At 35.6% G+C, this 17,614-nt stretch overlaps 1 protein-coding gene across 1 annotated transcript; it reads left to right on the plus strand.

Annotated features, from left to right (window-relative positions):
* Nucleotides 1–4,728: 4,728 nt before the first annotated feature.
* Nucleotides 4,729–14,980, plus strand: LOC133870494 (homeobox-leucine zipper protein ATHB-8). Its single transcript, XM_062307643.1, has 19 exons — nt 4,729–5,026; nt 5,142–5,370; nt 5,488–5,647; nt 6,134–6,234; nt 6,335–6,425; nt 7,022–7,117; nt 7,194–7,307; nt 7,401–7,484; nt 7,602–7,757; nt 7,841–7,915; nt 8,024–8,130; nt 8,216–8,408; nt 9,064–9,249; nt 9,422–9,502; nt 9,994–10,128; nt 10,884–11,209; nt 11,867–11,966; nt 13,711–13,860; nt 14,587–14,980. Exons 2-19 carry the CDS (start codon nt 5,153–5,155, stop codon nt 14,731–14,733), a joined length of 2,520 nt encoding a protein of 839 aa, XP_062163627.1. The 5' UTR covers nt 4,729–5,026; nt 5,142–5,152; the 3' UTR covers nt 14,734–14,980.
* Nucleotides 14,981–17,614: the final 2,634 nt, after the last annotated feature.

Genomic DNA, 17,614 nt, shown 5'->3' on the forward strand with positions numbered 1-17,614 from the left:
TATTAAGTATAGTTGTTACTTACATTTTGTCTGACACTGGATGACTTACATTTGCTAATTCTTTTGCAACAAGTTCCATTTGATTAACATAATCACCTACACAATCATTTTTTTTTTTTTCATACGTGCATTGTTATATTCATTTAATAACAATTGTATGTGTGTGTCAGACTAAGGTCATACTTCTGATCTAAAGCTTTCATCATACATTTTGCTGTTTCGTGTTATTAAAAAGGAGGAATGATATTCCTTCATATTATGAAGAAGAGTAGCTCTTGCCACAAGGTCATTTTCTAACCATTTTTTTTTTTGTTTCTTAACAACCTCTTCGTCTCGTTGACCATCCAATTCTAGTTTTATAAAATTAAGAGTGTACAATAGTTTCTCATTCTTCAGTACATAAGAAAATTTTCGTTTCCACATTATAAAATTGATGCCATTAAGGTTTTCAACCTTCGAGGCATCTATACAGCTTTTTATAGCCATTTTAAAATGTGGATATGATAATATTAACTAATAAAGTTTAATAATTACAAACCAATACAATTGTGTTTTGTATCACACTTGTATCAAACATAAAATAAAAAATGTGATTCTAAATAAATGCAAACCAAACAATAAAATACTAATAATAATAGTTTTTTTAAAATAAATTGTCACTGGAATAAGTTAGACTAGGCTGATAGTTGTTCAGGTAAGCCCGATAATATGCTAGATCTGGATCTGGCGGATTGATCTGTTCACCTCTTCTCGGAAGAGAACAACATTGCATGCCCATAGGCTACGGATCTCTCAGGTGTTGTACTACAGGTCTAACAATTCTTAAAGGATGTGGACCTTTTAGTTTTCTGTCAGTAGTGATTTTCGATCGTACCAAATTCGGAATGGTAAATTCAACCTGTGGTTCAAATCTGCGATTCATATTCATGGAAGCTATCACCTTCCATGGGGATGAATGGGTGTGGGGATGACCACACTAAATATGGTGTGATCACCCCTACATCTACAATACCAACATTACATTTTTCAACTTTCCCTCAAATGATTTAGAGAAAAATTTCGGCACTTTGGAATTTTCCTTTAAAAACTTCAAAACATTGAGTGTGATTTTCTGAATTTCCATCGAGTGGGATTTGGATAATCTTTTATTTTCATGTGGCAACAAGCGATATTTCTGACATGTTGCAAATCTCTCTCAAATGACTTGGAAAAAAATCTCGACACTTCGGAATTTTCCTTTAAAAACTTCAAAACATCGAGTGCGATTTACTGAATTTCCATTTGTTATTAGAAAAGCTTCCTTTGGATCATCTTTTATTTTCATGTGGCAACAAGTGATATTTCTGACTTGTTGCAAATCTCTTAATTACTAAAGTGTGGCCCACATGTCACACATACAGTTTAATTAGACACAAATTAAAGGTATTTGGTAATTTTTTTAAAAAAAAATTATTTAGGGAATCAAAATTAGAATTGATTTTTATTCTGATTTGTATTCCTTGATGGTTGGAATAATTAAGGAAAAGTTTTAATTGAGTCTCCCTAATCATCTCCAACAGTGATAGTTATTTTAGCTACTCAAAATACACATTTTTCTATTTTAGTTAAATGTTTGTCAATATAAACTCCAATAGATTATCTATCACATTCTTTTTAAATATTAAGGAGTAATTACATTTTCCCCCATGAACTACTGGCATTTGTCAACATGCTATCACGAACTGACATCTCGACTAAAAGAGAGCATGCAACTACTATTTTTGTACATTTACCTCCTTTTCGTTTGTTAAATTCGTGAAAAGACTAAAATACTGCAACTTAAAATTAAAATTTACAAAAAAACTATATAAATGTACTTGTACGTATATATTTTATTGTATGAGACACGAAATAAGGAAGAAAACACATGACAAGATTGCAAGTTGACACGTGGAGATGCTTTCCAGTTGAACAACACAATACGTTGGTCGAACGTGATTGTTTAGTTTTTGTTTGATTTGATATGGACTGTTGATTTTCCTATGCTTTTCTCCTACTGCCAAGTATCATTGGTCACCGTTTCCAATGGGATCATTCGCCAGTCGAATGAAGTTGCAATACCCCAAAAATGAATTAGGGTTAAGTAAGCCTTAATTAATATTAATAAGGGGTTAGGGTTGGATAAAGATACAATTTTTGATTTTTTGTCCTGGCCAAACATTCGGCTAGGGTTACCAAACATTCGATATCACAGTACATTGAAAGTTCAAATCCTAAGTCAATGAATGTTTGACGACTTGGCGTATGTCACTGTTCAGGCATCAGCTTTATGTCAGAAGGTACACCGAACGTTCGATCTTGCCTGAAACCGCATGGTAATATAGTACACTAAACATTCGACCTTGTTCATTTTTTTGTAAAGATATCATGTTACTTGCTTACTGTTTAGGCTTTATCTTTAGCTATTAATACATCTTTGCTTAGGTTTTGACCTTAATATTAGCTTAGCATTGGATTAGTGTTTTGATATTGTTTGACGTACCAAGTTCTGCATGGAAATATTATTGAGGTCTAGGACTCTTGTAAGAGTCATCTCAAGACCTTAGGAATTGCTTAGAAGTGGTTTTGGGGCTTTTTGGTTTGGAAATGAGATTCTGCACCAACACTGAACATTCGACCCTGAACTGGACGAACATTCGATGTCAAGGCTGAACGTTCGACCCTTCTGTCCGAGCGTTTGACCAACAGGAAGAGAGCCTATTTTGAGTTTTAAGGTTAAGATTTGGGCTTAGAACTATTATTAGGTATTTCTCGGATCTTGAGGAGCCTCAGGAGAATTTTTGTGAAAGCCCTTTATGACTCAAGTGAGTAAAAACTCACATGAATACTCGTTATTAATTTCTTCGCATAGCATACTTATTATGTGTACCAACAGATACATGTTTACAACTCACATGAAATATACTTTTGATAACTGTGAACTCTATTTTTGTGAAAATAAGTGATTAATGACAAGATAATGAAAATGAAGAGTTTATGAAAAGCATGCATGTAAAAGATGATGAACATTGAATTGCACCGTATGACATGATACACCGATACGTGGAGGATAACGGCATGGACTTACTATTATACAAGTTATTCTCTATAGTCAAAGATTTATTGTTATGTTTGACTTTGGATCTAATAGTTTTTGTGACCGGCGCAACCATACTTGAGTGGTGGTTACATAGACGAACGTCATTAGCAGTATGGGCCACTGAGGTCAGACTCGGTCGGGCCGCTAATGATGGATAGTAGCGTACAATATCCAAGACACCGGTATTATATTACAGGTCTCTCATGACAGCGTCAACCTTGCCGTGAAGGGGTTACAATTCTGGTTAGACCGTACATAATTGAACTATGATATGATTCTCTTGTATGACATGTATTATACCTATACTGCATTCATGCTCATTTTATCAAATGAAGAATTATATTTGTAAATTTCTGTATGTAACTTATATCTTAACTTCTGAGTTCACTTTATGATAACATGTGCATCATGTGTATTATTGCTAATTAAGTCGTGGACTTACGGTTGCATCTTCTGCATCTATGAAACATGTGTTGTTTTATAATTAGCTTTTTAGATGCCGCCACCAAAACATAGGATGATCCATCGGGAGGATGTGGTTCGTGTGATTTTTGCGAAGTTGGATCCGGTTTGGCTTAAGTCCATGTGGGATGAGGATGGAAAACTAGGGATAGCATGATCGAGATCATCCACTCGCTCTATCTTATTAATTTTCTTTGATGTTATTTTATGACTATTAGTATTAAGTTGTAATATTTTTAGTATGTTCGGAGCCTAACATTTGGTGACTATCTATGTTATGATGTTTTAGTAATACTAAAATTTTAAAGATTCAAGCATTGATATTTTTTGCAAATTCCGTTAAATTTTGACTAACACCTAAATCCTAGCATTTTATTTTTCTTTTTAAAAAAGAGAGGTATTTTGGATACTTTATTAAGATTTAACAGCAAATCCCTAATAGAGTATCCTTTAAGTAAGACGTTTAAAAATGTGGATATCTCAGTTTGAAACATTTGCTAGTTCAGTACCTTTATCTCAAAACGATGTATAATTCGATACCCTTATCTGAAGTTATTTATTTATTTTTTAAATTCATCATTACATTTGTGGTCCCATATGTTTAATAGTAAATTTACACATATATGTTACTTAAATCTGTGGTCCCATAACGAAAACAAACAAACATTTCTCTTTGTATATATATCAAGAGTAATGATTGAATACCACCCAAAGATACAACTTTTCACCACCTTGTCTATGTGGCAAGATGGTCCCCTACCTTAATTTATTTTTAAAAAATAAAAAAACTCAAAAAGTAGTGGGGGACCACCTTACCACATAGACAAAGTGGTGAAAAGTTGTATCTTTAAGTGGTATTCAATCATTACTCATATATTAATCATATGATTAGATAAGTTAGGTTTAATAAAATTTTTAATAGAGTATTTGATTTATTATAATGTTATATATAATAATAATTAAACTGTTTAAATTGGAAAAGATATGAAAATTCAAAAGTGGTGTTCTTTAAAGAAGGGAGTAGTGAAAAGCAGGGTGTGGAGACGTCCAACACGCTCAGACAACGCACGCGCTGGGAACTGGGAGTCTGGATCGCATCACAAGTGTTGGAAAGTGCGAAACAAACAAAGCAGTTGAAAATAAAAAGGAAGCGGCAGCAAAAGGAACAGCAAAAGAAAGAAAACAACAAAAGCAAAGAATGATGTGAAAACAAAAATGCACGTCTCTGCGTATTCTCATTCTGTCTGGTATTTGGGGTTTCTCTTCTCGATCTTATAACACCTTCCCGATCCATCCCAAAATATTCCCACTCTCTTTTTTCCTATTACGATCGAACAAACTACTGCACTACTGTCTACTGAAAACGCTGTAGCTTCAGGACTTCTATAACCTCCATGGCTCCACAAACCTCCTCTTGATCATCTCTTCTAAGCGAAACCACAGACGGTAAGCCTATTCTTAATTTGTGAAGTGGGTTTTCTTTCTCTTCTTCTTCTTCTTCTTCTTCTTGTTTTGATAAATTGGTTTTTGATTTTTGTTTAATTTGGTGGTGAATATGAAGAGTGGGCGGGGATGATGGCGGTGAGCTCAGCCTGCAAGGATAGTAATAAGGATGGAATGGATAACGGTAAGTATGTGCGGTACACGCCCGAGCAAGTTGAGGCGCTCGAAAGGCTCTACCACGACTGCCCAAAACCCAGCTCCATGCGCCGCCAACAGCTTATTAGGGAGTGCCCCATTCTCTCCAACATCGAGCCCAAACAGATCAAAGTTTGGTTCCAGAACCGAAGGTATCCCACCTTTCCTATATATTCTTGTATTCTTCACAGTATATATTTACAGCGTTGGGAAAAAAGGATTTTTTTTTTTCTTTTTCTTTTTTAATATATGTCTCTGTATTTGTACAGATGTAGGGAGAAGCAGCGAAAAGAGGCGTCGCGTCTTCAAGCCGTGAACAGAAAACTGACGGCCATGAATAAACTTTTAATGGAGGAAAATGATCGGTTGCAGAAGCAGGTGTCACAGCTGGTGTATGAGAACAGTTTTTTCCGCCAACAGACACAAAATGTAGGGACTTCTAAATCATCCACTTGTTACCATTTGCAATCGGATTTGGCTTAGGTGGTGTAGGCTTTTTCAACGGTTCAGATTTAATTCTATTTTCTCTTTTTCTCATAAAAAATTTGATATTTAATTTGGCTTGTTTAAAAAACTACAAGCTATGTGCTTACAAGTTGAAGGAAAAAGAGAGTAAACGCAATTTTAATCTTTCACGTTCTTCTTTATTTGGCTGATAGGGAGATGGGATTTTTCACCACTTAACTGAGGTTCAATCTTTTGTTTTTGTTTTCATGGGTCCTATTAATTAATGTAAAAGGACTTATTTTTCATAAAATTTAGGGCTCTAGTTGTTAATGTTTTTTTTTTTTTTTTTTTTAAACCAAAAAACTATTAGAAACAGAAGCGGTCAAAGAAAGTGTCAAGTTTGATATATATGAATTGAACAACTTCCAACATAACTTGTATTAATTATCGTGTTTCCGTGTCTTGCAGGCGACCCTTGCGACCACAGACACAAGTTGTGAGTCGGTGGTGACGAGTGGTCAACACCATTTGACTCCTCAGCATCCACCAAGGGATGCAAGCCCTGCAGGGTTAGTGTTTCAAGTTTGTTTATTTTCCCTTTTTTTGTGCTTTGCAATTGCCTTGTGGGTTATATGGCTTATATATGCGATTGTGTTGCATGTTTTCTAGACTTATGTCCATTGCAGAGGAAACTTTAACAGAGTTTCTTTCGAAGGCCACTGGAACTGCTGTGGAGTGGGTCCAAATGCCTGGGATGAAGGTTACTGCTCGCCTTCCTATCATTAATTATTCCAATTATTCTTTTCTCATTGTGAAGAAAAACTAACAGAAACAGTTTAAATACCTTGCTGACCTTCTAAGCAACGACTTGCATATCCAAATCTTTTATTCATTAAAATTCCCCTTCGTACCCCATCTAGGTTTCTTTTCTTTTATTTTTTTATTTTTTTAAAGTATTATCTTCTTGAGAAATGCACACAAAATGTTGCTTGCTTTATTTTCTTCTACTCCACTGTCAATAATTTCCATTCAATATACTCAGTTCAAGGAATCTACTAACTCTTTCCAGGTCTTGCATTTTTGTAATAAAGATAAAGTAGGAAAAGAAAGGAAGCAATAATCCTAGCTTTCTTTTGAATCACGATCTAAGCAGGATAATTTGGTCCTGGCGGGCTAGAGAGTCCTTATTAGATATCTCTCATCTAATATGATTTCTGTTTGTCCTCTCCTCGAATACAAGGAAACTTGATTTACATTTTTATCCTGGTGTGTTAACTTTCACCATTGCTGAAAACTCTTCCAAATAACCAGCAGTCTCAAATTCCTGCTCCTTATTTAATCTCCTTAATCTGGCAGCCTGGTCCGGATTCCATTGGAATCGTTGCTATTTCTCATGGTTGCACTGGAGTGGCAGCACGTGCATGCGGTCTTGTTGGTCTTGAACCTACAAGAGTAAGTTCTCCTGGTTTTTAAAATACTATTCCAGTTGGAGATTCATGGAAATATTAACTGACTACATTTTATACAGGTCGCTGAAATTCTCAAAGATCGGCGTTCATGGTTCCGTGGTTGCCGAGCTGTGGATGTTCTAAATGTGTTGTCCACTGCAAATGGTGGAACCATTGAACTGCTTTACATGCAGGTAGGTGCTAGTATGTTTTTCGCTATTGTTTCTGATTTACTAGTAATTATAGATTTGTTTAACAAACTTTGGGATTTCATTGTCCTCATTTAGCTGTATGCACCTACAACTTTGGCACCAGCTCGTGACTTCTGGTTGCTGCGCTACACATCTGTTTTGGAGGATGGTAGTCTAGTGGTATGTGACTCCTACTTCTCCTGTACAAGTGCCAATAATCATGGTATTTTCTTATTTTTCCATAACTTACCCTTGTAACTTGCTAAGGTACCATTATGATTGTGTGGTGCATAATAGGTCTGTGAAAGATCACTTAACAACACTCAGAATGGTCCGAGCATGCCTTCGGTGCAACAATTCGTGAGAGCAGAAATACTACCAAGTGGGTATCTGATTAGACCTTGTGAAGGGGGTGGATCAATTATTCATATAGTTGATCATATGGATTTAGAGGTGTGTAAATTTCTTGCTTTATATGCTGAATAAAACTCGTTTCTTTGCATGATTTACTTAATAGTTTGGCTTGCTTAAACTAGCCTTGGAGCGTACCTGAAGTGTTGCGCCCGCTTTATGAGTCATCAACACTACTTGCTCAAAAGACAACAATGGCGGTAATACTTTTTCTTCCCTCTCATAAATAAGAGGGGTGGGGGGGGGGGTTGTTGGAACTGTGACTTCAAAGATCTTGTACTCTGATACAACCTTGTCATTTTATTCAGGCATTACGCCATCTGAGGCATATCTCTCAAGAAGTTTCTCAGCCAAATGTCACTGGTTGGGGGAGGAGACCTGCAGCTCTACGTGCACTTAGCCAGAGATTGAACAAGTAAGTTAAATTTTTTATTCAAATTGTTCCTTGGAATAATGGATTGACTTTAATCTTTGGTAATCTAACAAACTCTTATTTGCAGGGGGTTTAATGAAGCAGTTAATGGGCTTACAGATGAGGGCTGGTCTGTGTTAGAAAGTGATGGCATTGATGATGTTACCATTCTTGTGAACTCATCTCCTGCCAAGATGATGGGTGGAAATCTTTCCTATGCCAATGGATTTCCATCCATGAGCAATGCTGTTCTATGTGCCAAAGCATCCATGTTATTACAAGTAAGGATTTCACATGGACATTGAAACAGCAAGGAATTTGCTGAAACTTGGACTAAAAAATGACTTTTTCTTATTTAAGGTCATGACCTTAAAGCAAAGACATTGGGTTAAAAAATATAGTATTCTCTAAAAATATCTATATTGCTTAGTGGATATGGTTTCATGAGTGTAAGAGTCGAACTAAGTTGCTTGTATGTCTAGCAAAATTTCTTTCTGGTGAGAGGTTGTAGATTTCTTAGCATCCAATTGAATTAAGCATGATTTGCGTATGAAGGAAATGATGAAGAATGGCCATTTGAGTCTCAGTTCTTTTTGTGAACTGTCTTTTTGGGGATAGAGTGTGAGGTGTGAGTGAATGTGGATTTAAGCTTTAAGAAAGGACCTCATGGCCCTGGTTAAACACTTAAGACATTGCCATAGGTATAGGAGTTCGGTAAAAAATGGTTTATGCAGCCAATTAGTAACCTAAGTTGCAAATGTAGTTGTTAAAACCCCAAAAATCAATGGCCTTAATAACCAAGTATCTGGTGTGTATATGCTGACTCATATAGGGGAATTTCATTGTCAATCTGAAGGACATGCCTCAGAGGCAACACACAGTTTATCACCTTCCGTTTATTTAGTTCTGACTTGTACTTTCTTTCTATTCTCGTAGAATGTGCCTCCCGCAATACTTCTTAGATTTCTACGAGAACACCGATCGGAGTGGGCAGACGGCAGTATTGATGCTTATGCAGCTGCTGCTATTAAAGCCGGTCCTTGTAGCTTACCAGGAGTTCGAGCTGGAAGTTTTGGGGGTCAGGTCATTCTTCCGCTGGCTCACACAATTGAACATGAAGAGGCAAGTAAATCATTATTAAATTACAGTCACTAATATTATCACCCTTTATCCCAGAAAAAAAAGAAAGTAGAAGCTGTTTTTCTTTTTTGGAGTCGTTATTGTGGATCATAATGATTTGCTATTATCTAATGCCTTCCCAATTGATTAGCTTTGGTTTTTTTTTTTTAAACAGTTTATGGAGGTCATAAAGCTTGAAAGCATGGGCCACTATCGGGAGGACATGATTATGGCTGGTGACATCTTCCTCTTGCAAGTAAGTCTTATGTTTCTTTTGATTTATTTGTTACACAATGTAATCGCAATTTTCTTGTAAATTATTATCATTTACCAGTTTGCTTCCTGCTCAAAATAGTTCAATTTCATTGTCTTTGTTAAGAAGTTTGCTTCTTCTTCTTCTCTTTTTTTTTTTTGATTAGAAGAGTACTGTTAGAATATTATCAATGTGGAAGGTTTCTGATTTGCCTTTTACTTTCTAGAACAAGGGTATAGAATTGAATGTTAGGTTTTGGCCTTGATTTGCTTATGAAAATCCAGACTTGAGTCTTGAACATCTCGCTGATTATAACATCTATCACCCAATTGGACTAGGAAGTTAGACCTCATTCTCTTTTGAAAAATGTATGGCTACACAGTTAAGCTTAATTCTTTTGTTTTTAATTATTTTGACCTCATAGTTATGTTATTGAATGCTTCCGGACTATAATAAATGCTGATTAAATTGTTTGCGGTTGCATTTGTCTGTAGCTTTGTAGTGGAGTGGATGAGAATGCTGTTGGCACCTCTGCTGAACTCATCTTTGCTCCCATTGATGCCTCTTTTTCTGATGATGCACCAATTATACCTTCTGGTTTCCGCATTATTCCCCTTGATTCTGGAATTGTAAGTGTTTGTCTTATATGATGTAATTAGTTGTCTTTTATTTTAGGAAAAATTGCACCATTGGTCCTTGTGATTTGCCTAAATTACAAATTGCTTCCTTTAGTATCAAAATTAATTCAGAGATTCTCGTGGTTGGCTTACTTTACAAATCGCTCCCTGGAGTCAAATTCCGTTAAAAATTTTGACAGATTCCGTTAGACGCCACGTTAACACTAATAAGATAGCGACATGTGTTGATCATAAAAAAAAATTAAAAATATAAATAAATAATACTTAAAAAATTATTATTATTATTTTTTTAAATTTTGAATTTTTGAAAAGAGAAAAGGGGGTGGCTGCAGGTTTGGGCAACCACCCCTGGCCACCCCCAGCCAATAGGGGTGGCGGGGCTGGGGGTGGCCGCACTCCACCCCTACATGCCTTGGTCGGCAGCCACCCCTTTTCTATTTTTAATTTTTTAAAAATAATTATTTAAGTTTTATTTATTTATATTTCTTTTATTATGATCGACACGTGTCGCCATCTTATTGGCGCCTAACGGAATTTGTCAAAATATTTAACAGAATTTGACTTTAGGGAGCGAATTTGTAAATTAAGCTAATCACAGGGATCTTTGAATTAATTTTGATACTAGAGGAAGCAATTTGTAATTTAGGTCAACCACAAGGACCAATGGTGCGATTTTTCCTTTATTTTATGGCGCTTTCCTTTTTTCCGCTATGTTTGAGTTTTATGTTCATTTAAAAATAATGCAGGATGCCTCGAGTCCAAACCGTACACTTGACCTTGCCTCTGCTCTTGAAGTTGGACCTGCTGGAAACAGAGCATCTGGTGAAAATTCTGGTCACTCTGGGAGCACCAAATCTGTAATGACAATAGCATTCCAGTTTGCATTTGAAATCCACCTTCAAGACAATGTAGCAGCCATGGCTAGACAGTATGTCCGGAGTATTATAGCATCTGTGCAGAGGGTGGCATTGGCGCTCTCTCCTTCTTGTTTTGGTCCTCATACTGGTTTTCGTTCACCACCTGGCACTCCCGAAGCTCACACACTTGCCCGTTGGATCTGTCACAGCTATAGGTGTGTCATTTAACTTTTATTATGCATTCAAATACCTCATTCTCTGAAGTTCTGGACCAAGACTAATTGCTAGTTTTCTATGGAGTTTTGGACTGATGTTATACTATATCATTCATGAACACAATAATTAGCATATACTAATAGCTGGACATACATTCTGGTTACATTTACTGGAAAGAAACTGATTTTAGTTCTTATCTGAAATCAAGAACTTAAACTATCTTTGATTTCTCAAAGAACTTCAACTTTTGATCCTTGCTTTAAAAGCTGAAGACTTGCTGTTTATTTGGAACTACTAGAAAGACAAAATTTGCTATATGTTTCTCTGACTTTTTCTTACAAACAAAAGGTTAGCTATTTAATATATATTCTATCTTTTCTTTTTTTATTGGTTCGGATAATTATGTATTACATACAAATTATGCTGTTCTGTATAACTTTTCAACCGTGACTCAGTTTGGTCATCAGAGTGCTTGGCTTTGTTTGTGTTTATGATAATTCTGATAGGAATGTTTTTCTATATCTCACGTTAAATTTTAACATGTTTAGTAGTGAGGCAGAATTAAGTGTCCTTTTCCTAGATCCCGTTGCCAACTTTTTCTAATTCTGAAAATGGGGAAAAAGACCAGTGTATATTAAGTGTTATCTTCTTTACAGGTGTTATCTAGGGGCTGAACTACTTAAAAGTGAAGGAAGTGAATCCATTCTCAAAACTCTTTGGCATCATTCTGATGCAGTCATTTGCTGCTCTTTGAAGGTATTTCTTTAGTTTTTATTTTTCTTATGAGTCTGAAAAAACTTCCCCTTCTTTGTCTACTATACTCAAGGTTTGCATTAGCTCTTTAGTACAATTTCTGTGCTTTATCTTTCATGAAAGGTTTTTAACCCTTCAATAAATCTTTTTGATTGCTAAAATGATAATTAAATTATTAAACTCTTTCCTCTTAGCTTAAATTCTTAGAATCAGTGATTTATCATGGTATCAGAATAATGTTCCTAATTTCAAACCTTGACTTTACACTATATTTCTTATTTTAGTTAAATATTCCACATTTTGGACCCACTTATTGAAAGGGAATATGGTTCCACATGTGATGAAGAGTGTTAGAATATTAATTCAATTATTGGCTTCACTTTTTCTTATCAATTTAAGCATATATTGGGACATTGGTGATTTAATGCGGAAGAATATTAGTCAAATGATTAGATTCACCTTTAAGTTGTTGGCATAATTAGTGATTTATTATAGGTGGATTCCCTATACATCAAATTAAAGTGTATGTTATTGGTACACTCTGCCCGCCAGAACAAGTAGCAAACCTTGACAGAACTAATGTCCGATGGTGTGAAATTCCACAAGAATTTGATCTCAAGTGTTAAGAACATAAGCTATGAGGGAATACATAACTAAAAACTGTAGTGCCTTTCTGAGCTAATTCCTAGGAATTTAGCATCAAAATCATGGAAAAGTGGTCCCATGCACATTATTCTAGTGCATAGATAGAAAGTGGTGCCAGATGTACTTATTGAAGGCGAGCTCCTACCACAGAGCATATGAAGTTGCCCTCTTGACACCTTTACTCATGGAAACCCCATTAATTTTCAAATATTTAAATTTTGAGTTGGTGTGAGAATTTTTTCTCTTTTTAGGCTTAGGAGCTGAATGGAATTATTTTGTGCCTAGTATTTTTTATTTTTAATTTCCATTAATTAGTTGCTTCTATAACTGATATATCTTTCTTATATTAATTATATTTGGGCCAAAGCAGCATATAATCTTTGAGAGTTTGAGAGATACCGTGTGAAGATGAACCAAATTATCGCTGAGTAATTCATGTTGACTACATTTTGGATAATGATTATGTTTTTGCTAATTAATGATTTTGTACATTTTGTATTATTTCTTATTCAAGTTGGGAATGTTATGAATGGTAAATTTATGATTTGAAACTTGAGTCTTCGTTTATGATTCCACTCGTTGTAATGTATATATCCAGTAGCCTTGCAAATAATCCAAAAACATGTAGTTCTGTTTATTATTAGTTATGCATTTATTTTGTTGGAGATGCATGACGCACTATAGTCTAAATGGAACTTGAACAAAAGAATAATATGAAATTATGTGTTTTCACATTTAAATTCAGTGTATTCTTTCACAATTCATGGTCTTGGAATCATGAGGATATCTTAAACTGTTCTTTGCTTTATGCAATTGTTGCTTTTCTTTGCCTCTCTAGCAGTTTGTTTCTAAAGTCTAATAATAATAATCTCTTCCCACCAGCTCATATTTTTATTCAGCCACTGATATGGAAAATCACAAAGTTTAGTCTCAACCACCTAATAAACCATTTATGTTCTGCCGATCATCAATCTTTATGTTTTTTTGTTTGTTTGTTTGTTACAAATAAAAAATCAAATTATGTTAATGTTTAATCTAATCCTTCTTCTCCTTTCTCTTTGTTGATACACAAGAATTGTAATTAATTTTGTAATTTATGCAGGCACTGCCAGTTTTCACATTTGCAAATCAGGCGGGTCTTGACATGCTTGAGACAACCTTGGTTGCACTTCAAGACATTACTCTGGAAAAGATTTTTGATGACAATGGAAGGAAAATCCTGTGCTCAGAGTTCCCACAGATAATGCAGCAGGTAGAGTGCTTTGAAATCCACTGAAAAAATATGGAAAAAAAGGTTCTTTTCTACTTGCCAAATAAATCACCAAAAGCCAGAATTATTTCAACAAAAATTAAAAATAAATGACAGTGTATGAAGAAATAAAGCTCCAAATTGTTGGGGAGACAGAAAGCAGAAAACATAGAAAAGAATGTCCGGGAAAATGAAATTTTTCTCCGTATTGGTAAGCAAACCGACATATAGATTGTGTTTTTGCTTCACGATCTTAAAAGGAACCACCTTGAGAAACAAATTCTTTGGTTATGGCAGCGGAATGATGAACAGAAAAAATGTGCTAGAGAATTTATACCATGTGATCATATGCAAATGAGACTTGACCATAGTCATTATCAATTCCCGAAGCTAGAAGGAATAGGACACTATATGGGCAATAGAAGAGGGATGGAAGTAAATCGTTTTAGACGCCGATTGAAAATCCTGAAGAAAACCATTGCAATATAGCTGACTGACATCACTGGGAAACATATGATGGACCTAAAGAAAAAGTATATGCCTAGATGTTGAGAGAAACAAGGGAGGGAAAAACTGTTTCCTTAAAGTTGTACAAAAATGAGAAAAAAATGCATTTCTGCATAGATAGATTATTTACTGTTGTTACTAAAATTGGAGATATTAAGATTAATCTCACTTTTTTTTTTTTTTTTTTTTTTTTTCTTCCTTTTTGTTTGGCCTTGGGAGCAGGGTTTTATGTGTCTTCAAGGTGGTATTTGCTTGTCTAGCATGGGGAGGCCAGTCTCGTATGAAAGAGCAGTGGCGTGGAAGGTGTTGAATGAAGAGGAGAATGCTCACTGTATCTGCTTCATGTTCATCAACTGGTCTTTTGTCTGAAACTTTGGACACAACATAGGATGTAGAGAAAGTATAGATTAAAACACATTTCTCTTTCTTTTGTCCTTCTGGTGCATGTGGAGAACCCAAAAATGGCTTTTATGCTGTTATGAGCTAGCATGCTGCACCGAAAGGCATCCGGGGTCCCATTTTTGGTTATCCTAGATTTTTCTTCATGCTATATATATATATATATATATACACATGCATCCTAATGTCAATTGGCTGAGCTAAATCTTGGATGCGACATCGATCACTGCTTGTGATATTTTAATTACCCTTTGGCACCTCACCCGAGGAGATCGAAGCATGACTTGCTTTGAAATGTGGGTTAGAAATTCCTTTTCACCCCACTCAATACTTTTTTGTTCGCAAAGATATGCATGGTGTTGGGTTTTTCAAGCGTGTGAGATCCAAATTAATGAAAGAAAGAGCATTCGAGGGTTGAACAAATTAACAAAAAATTTAGATGCATATATGCTGACTTTTGGGAATTGAATCTTAAAGCTTTAGATTGTCAATCCTTACACAAAAAGCGAGCGAACTTGATTTTTAGGGTTTCCAAGGAAAAGGAGGACCTGTTTATAACTCAAATGAAACTTAATTGTCGAGAAAAGACGTCCACGTGTCAAAGCATCCAATGGTGTCCTAACATCTAAGATCTTGATCTTCCAACGATAACGTACATGAGAAAAGACTAATTTTTTTTTTCTTTCTTTTTTTCTTTTGTTTTTTATTTTATGACCGGACCAGATATTTCATTTTCTGTAAACAAGCTATATATATATATATATATCTCAATTTATACAAAAGCTAGCCAACTTCTGTTCAAAACGGCTACTGAGGGGCCCCTGCCAGCCCCCTCTCTCCGTCCTTGATTGGAACTCTAGAAAACAACACACGTACAGTTGCCCACTCTAGTATAGAGGCCGAATACAAATCTTGCTGAAATTATATTGCTCACATCCTTATGTTTTGAGCTACGTTTAAAATTCTCTCAGCCTCCTATAATTTTGTGGTACTGTTATAATATTGGAGTGACATACCTATCCTCGAACCCGGTGTCTCATGCCCGCACTAAACATATGGGTATTGATTTCCATTTTGTTAGAGATATGGTAGTCGGCCCAAAAATCTGTTGATACTCAATTTATTTTAAGTAAAGACTAAGGGGTTGACATTTTGGCTAAGCCGCTGTCATCTTCAAGATTTGCTCTACTCTGTGACAAGCTCAACATTATTGCCCTTCCGTTGATCATCTTGGGGGGGGGGGGGGGGGGGGGGGGGGGCGGGCGTGTTAGAGAGATATTCAAATTACACAGTTCAAATTTCAAACACTCAAACTCAAAATGAACTAGAGAAGATAACTCCAAGTCTAAAGTCTGTTGATTGTGTTTTATTCCATCTATAAGAATACAAAATAATTTAAAAAGAGAAAACATGAAAGAAAGACAGAGATTTAAAGTGATTTGACCTCTAGCTTGTTAAGTATCCCCCTTTCCTAAGGCGTTTTTTGCGGGTGAGTAAGGTCCATGAACTTTTACATGGTATCAGAGCCACAGGTTTCTTGCGATGATGGGTCTTTCCCTCCCGTTGTTGTCCACGTGTTTCACCATTAGTTGCCACACGTGAGGGGCGTGTTAAAGTGTTCCACATCGCTAAGATTTTCTTCACCTGGGCACTTTATTAGCCATGGTATCCCCTCCTCTCTCAAGACGTCTTTTGAGAGTGAGTAAGGCCCATGGAATTTTACATGGTATCAGAGTAGGTTCCTTTGACAGTGATGGGCCTTTCCCTTTCGTTGTTAAACACGTGTTTGGCCAAAGATGCCACACGTGAAAGGGCGTGTTAAAGTTTTCCACATTGCTAAGAGATCCTTGTCTTGTAGACTTTATAAGCCATGGATACCCCTCCTCTCTCAAGGCGTCTTAGAGCGAGGATTGGGCCTTCCCTCCCGCTGCCGCTCTGATGCAATACACGTGATTGGACAATAGTGCCACACGTGAGGGGGCGTGTTAAGTATCCCCATTTCCTAAGGCGTCTTTTGAGGGTGAGTAAGGTCTATGGACTTTTACATACGTCTACACATTGAAGCCTTTTATTGACGACATAATTTACTTAAATATTTGATTGTATACAAGACTCTATTGTAAAGAAATAGTTTGAACGTTACATGTCTCTTCTATTTTTACATTAACAATAATAAACTTAATTTTACACAAATCATCTTGTATCTCGTAAGTTCTTAAAACTCTTATTCAAATAGGATTATATTATATTCACATATATTACTCTACCTACTTGACTTATAAATAGAATGCCTAGCTAACCTCGTTTAAAGGTAAGCCGAATATATTCTCAAACATATTTCAAACTATAACATGTACGTACGGCTGCAATACCAATGCGTTTATTAACGAGAATTAATGTCCGTCACTTTACTACAAAAAACACTGCAAATCGCCGCGTGCCTACAGTACCGGTTACTGTAGACACGCGGCCAGATGGCTGCGTGTTTTGCTGGCCACTTGGCCATATGCGGCGTACAAACAATTGGCCGCGTGTATAAATTACACGTGGCATTTTGTTGGACACGTGTATAAAAATACACGTGGCCAACTGGTGTTTTTTGAAAAAATATTTTTGGAATTCTTTTTTTTTTTTTAAAAAAAAAAAAAAAAAACAAACAAATAGTATGTACATGATAATATTACTATGTACCCTATACCAAATTAGAGTTTATAAACTAATTAGTTTGTACAGTACTTGTATTTAAATTTTTTTGAATTTATTTATATAAAAAAATTCTTATTATATACCCCAACAATAAATTTGTGTTATATTTAGTATGTATTATATATAGTATGTATTGTACTTATGG

This window comes from Alnus glutinosa, chromosome 6, assembly GCF_958979055.1.
Source record: "Alnus glutinosa chromosome 6, dhAlnGlut1.1, whole genome shotgun sequence".
Taxonomy (NCBI): Eukaryota; Viridiplantae; Streptophyta; class Magnoliopsida; order Fagales; family Betulaceae; genus Alnus; species Alnus glutinosa.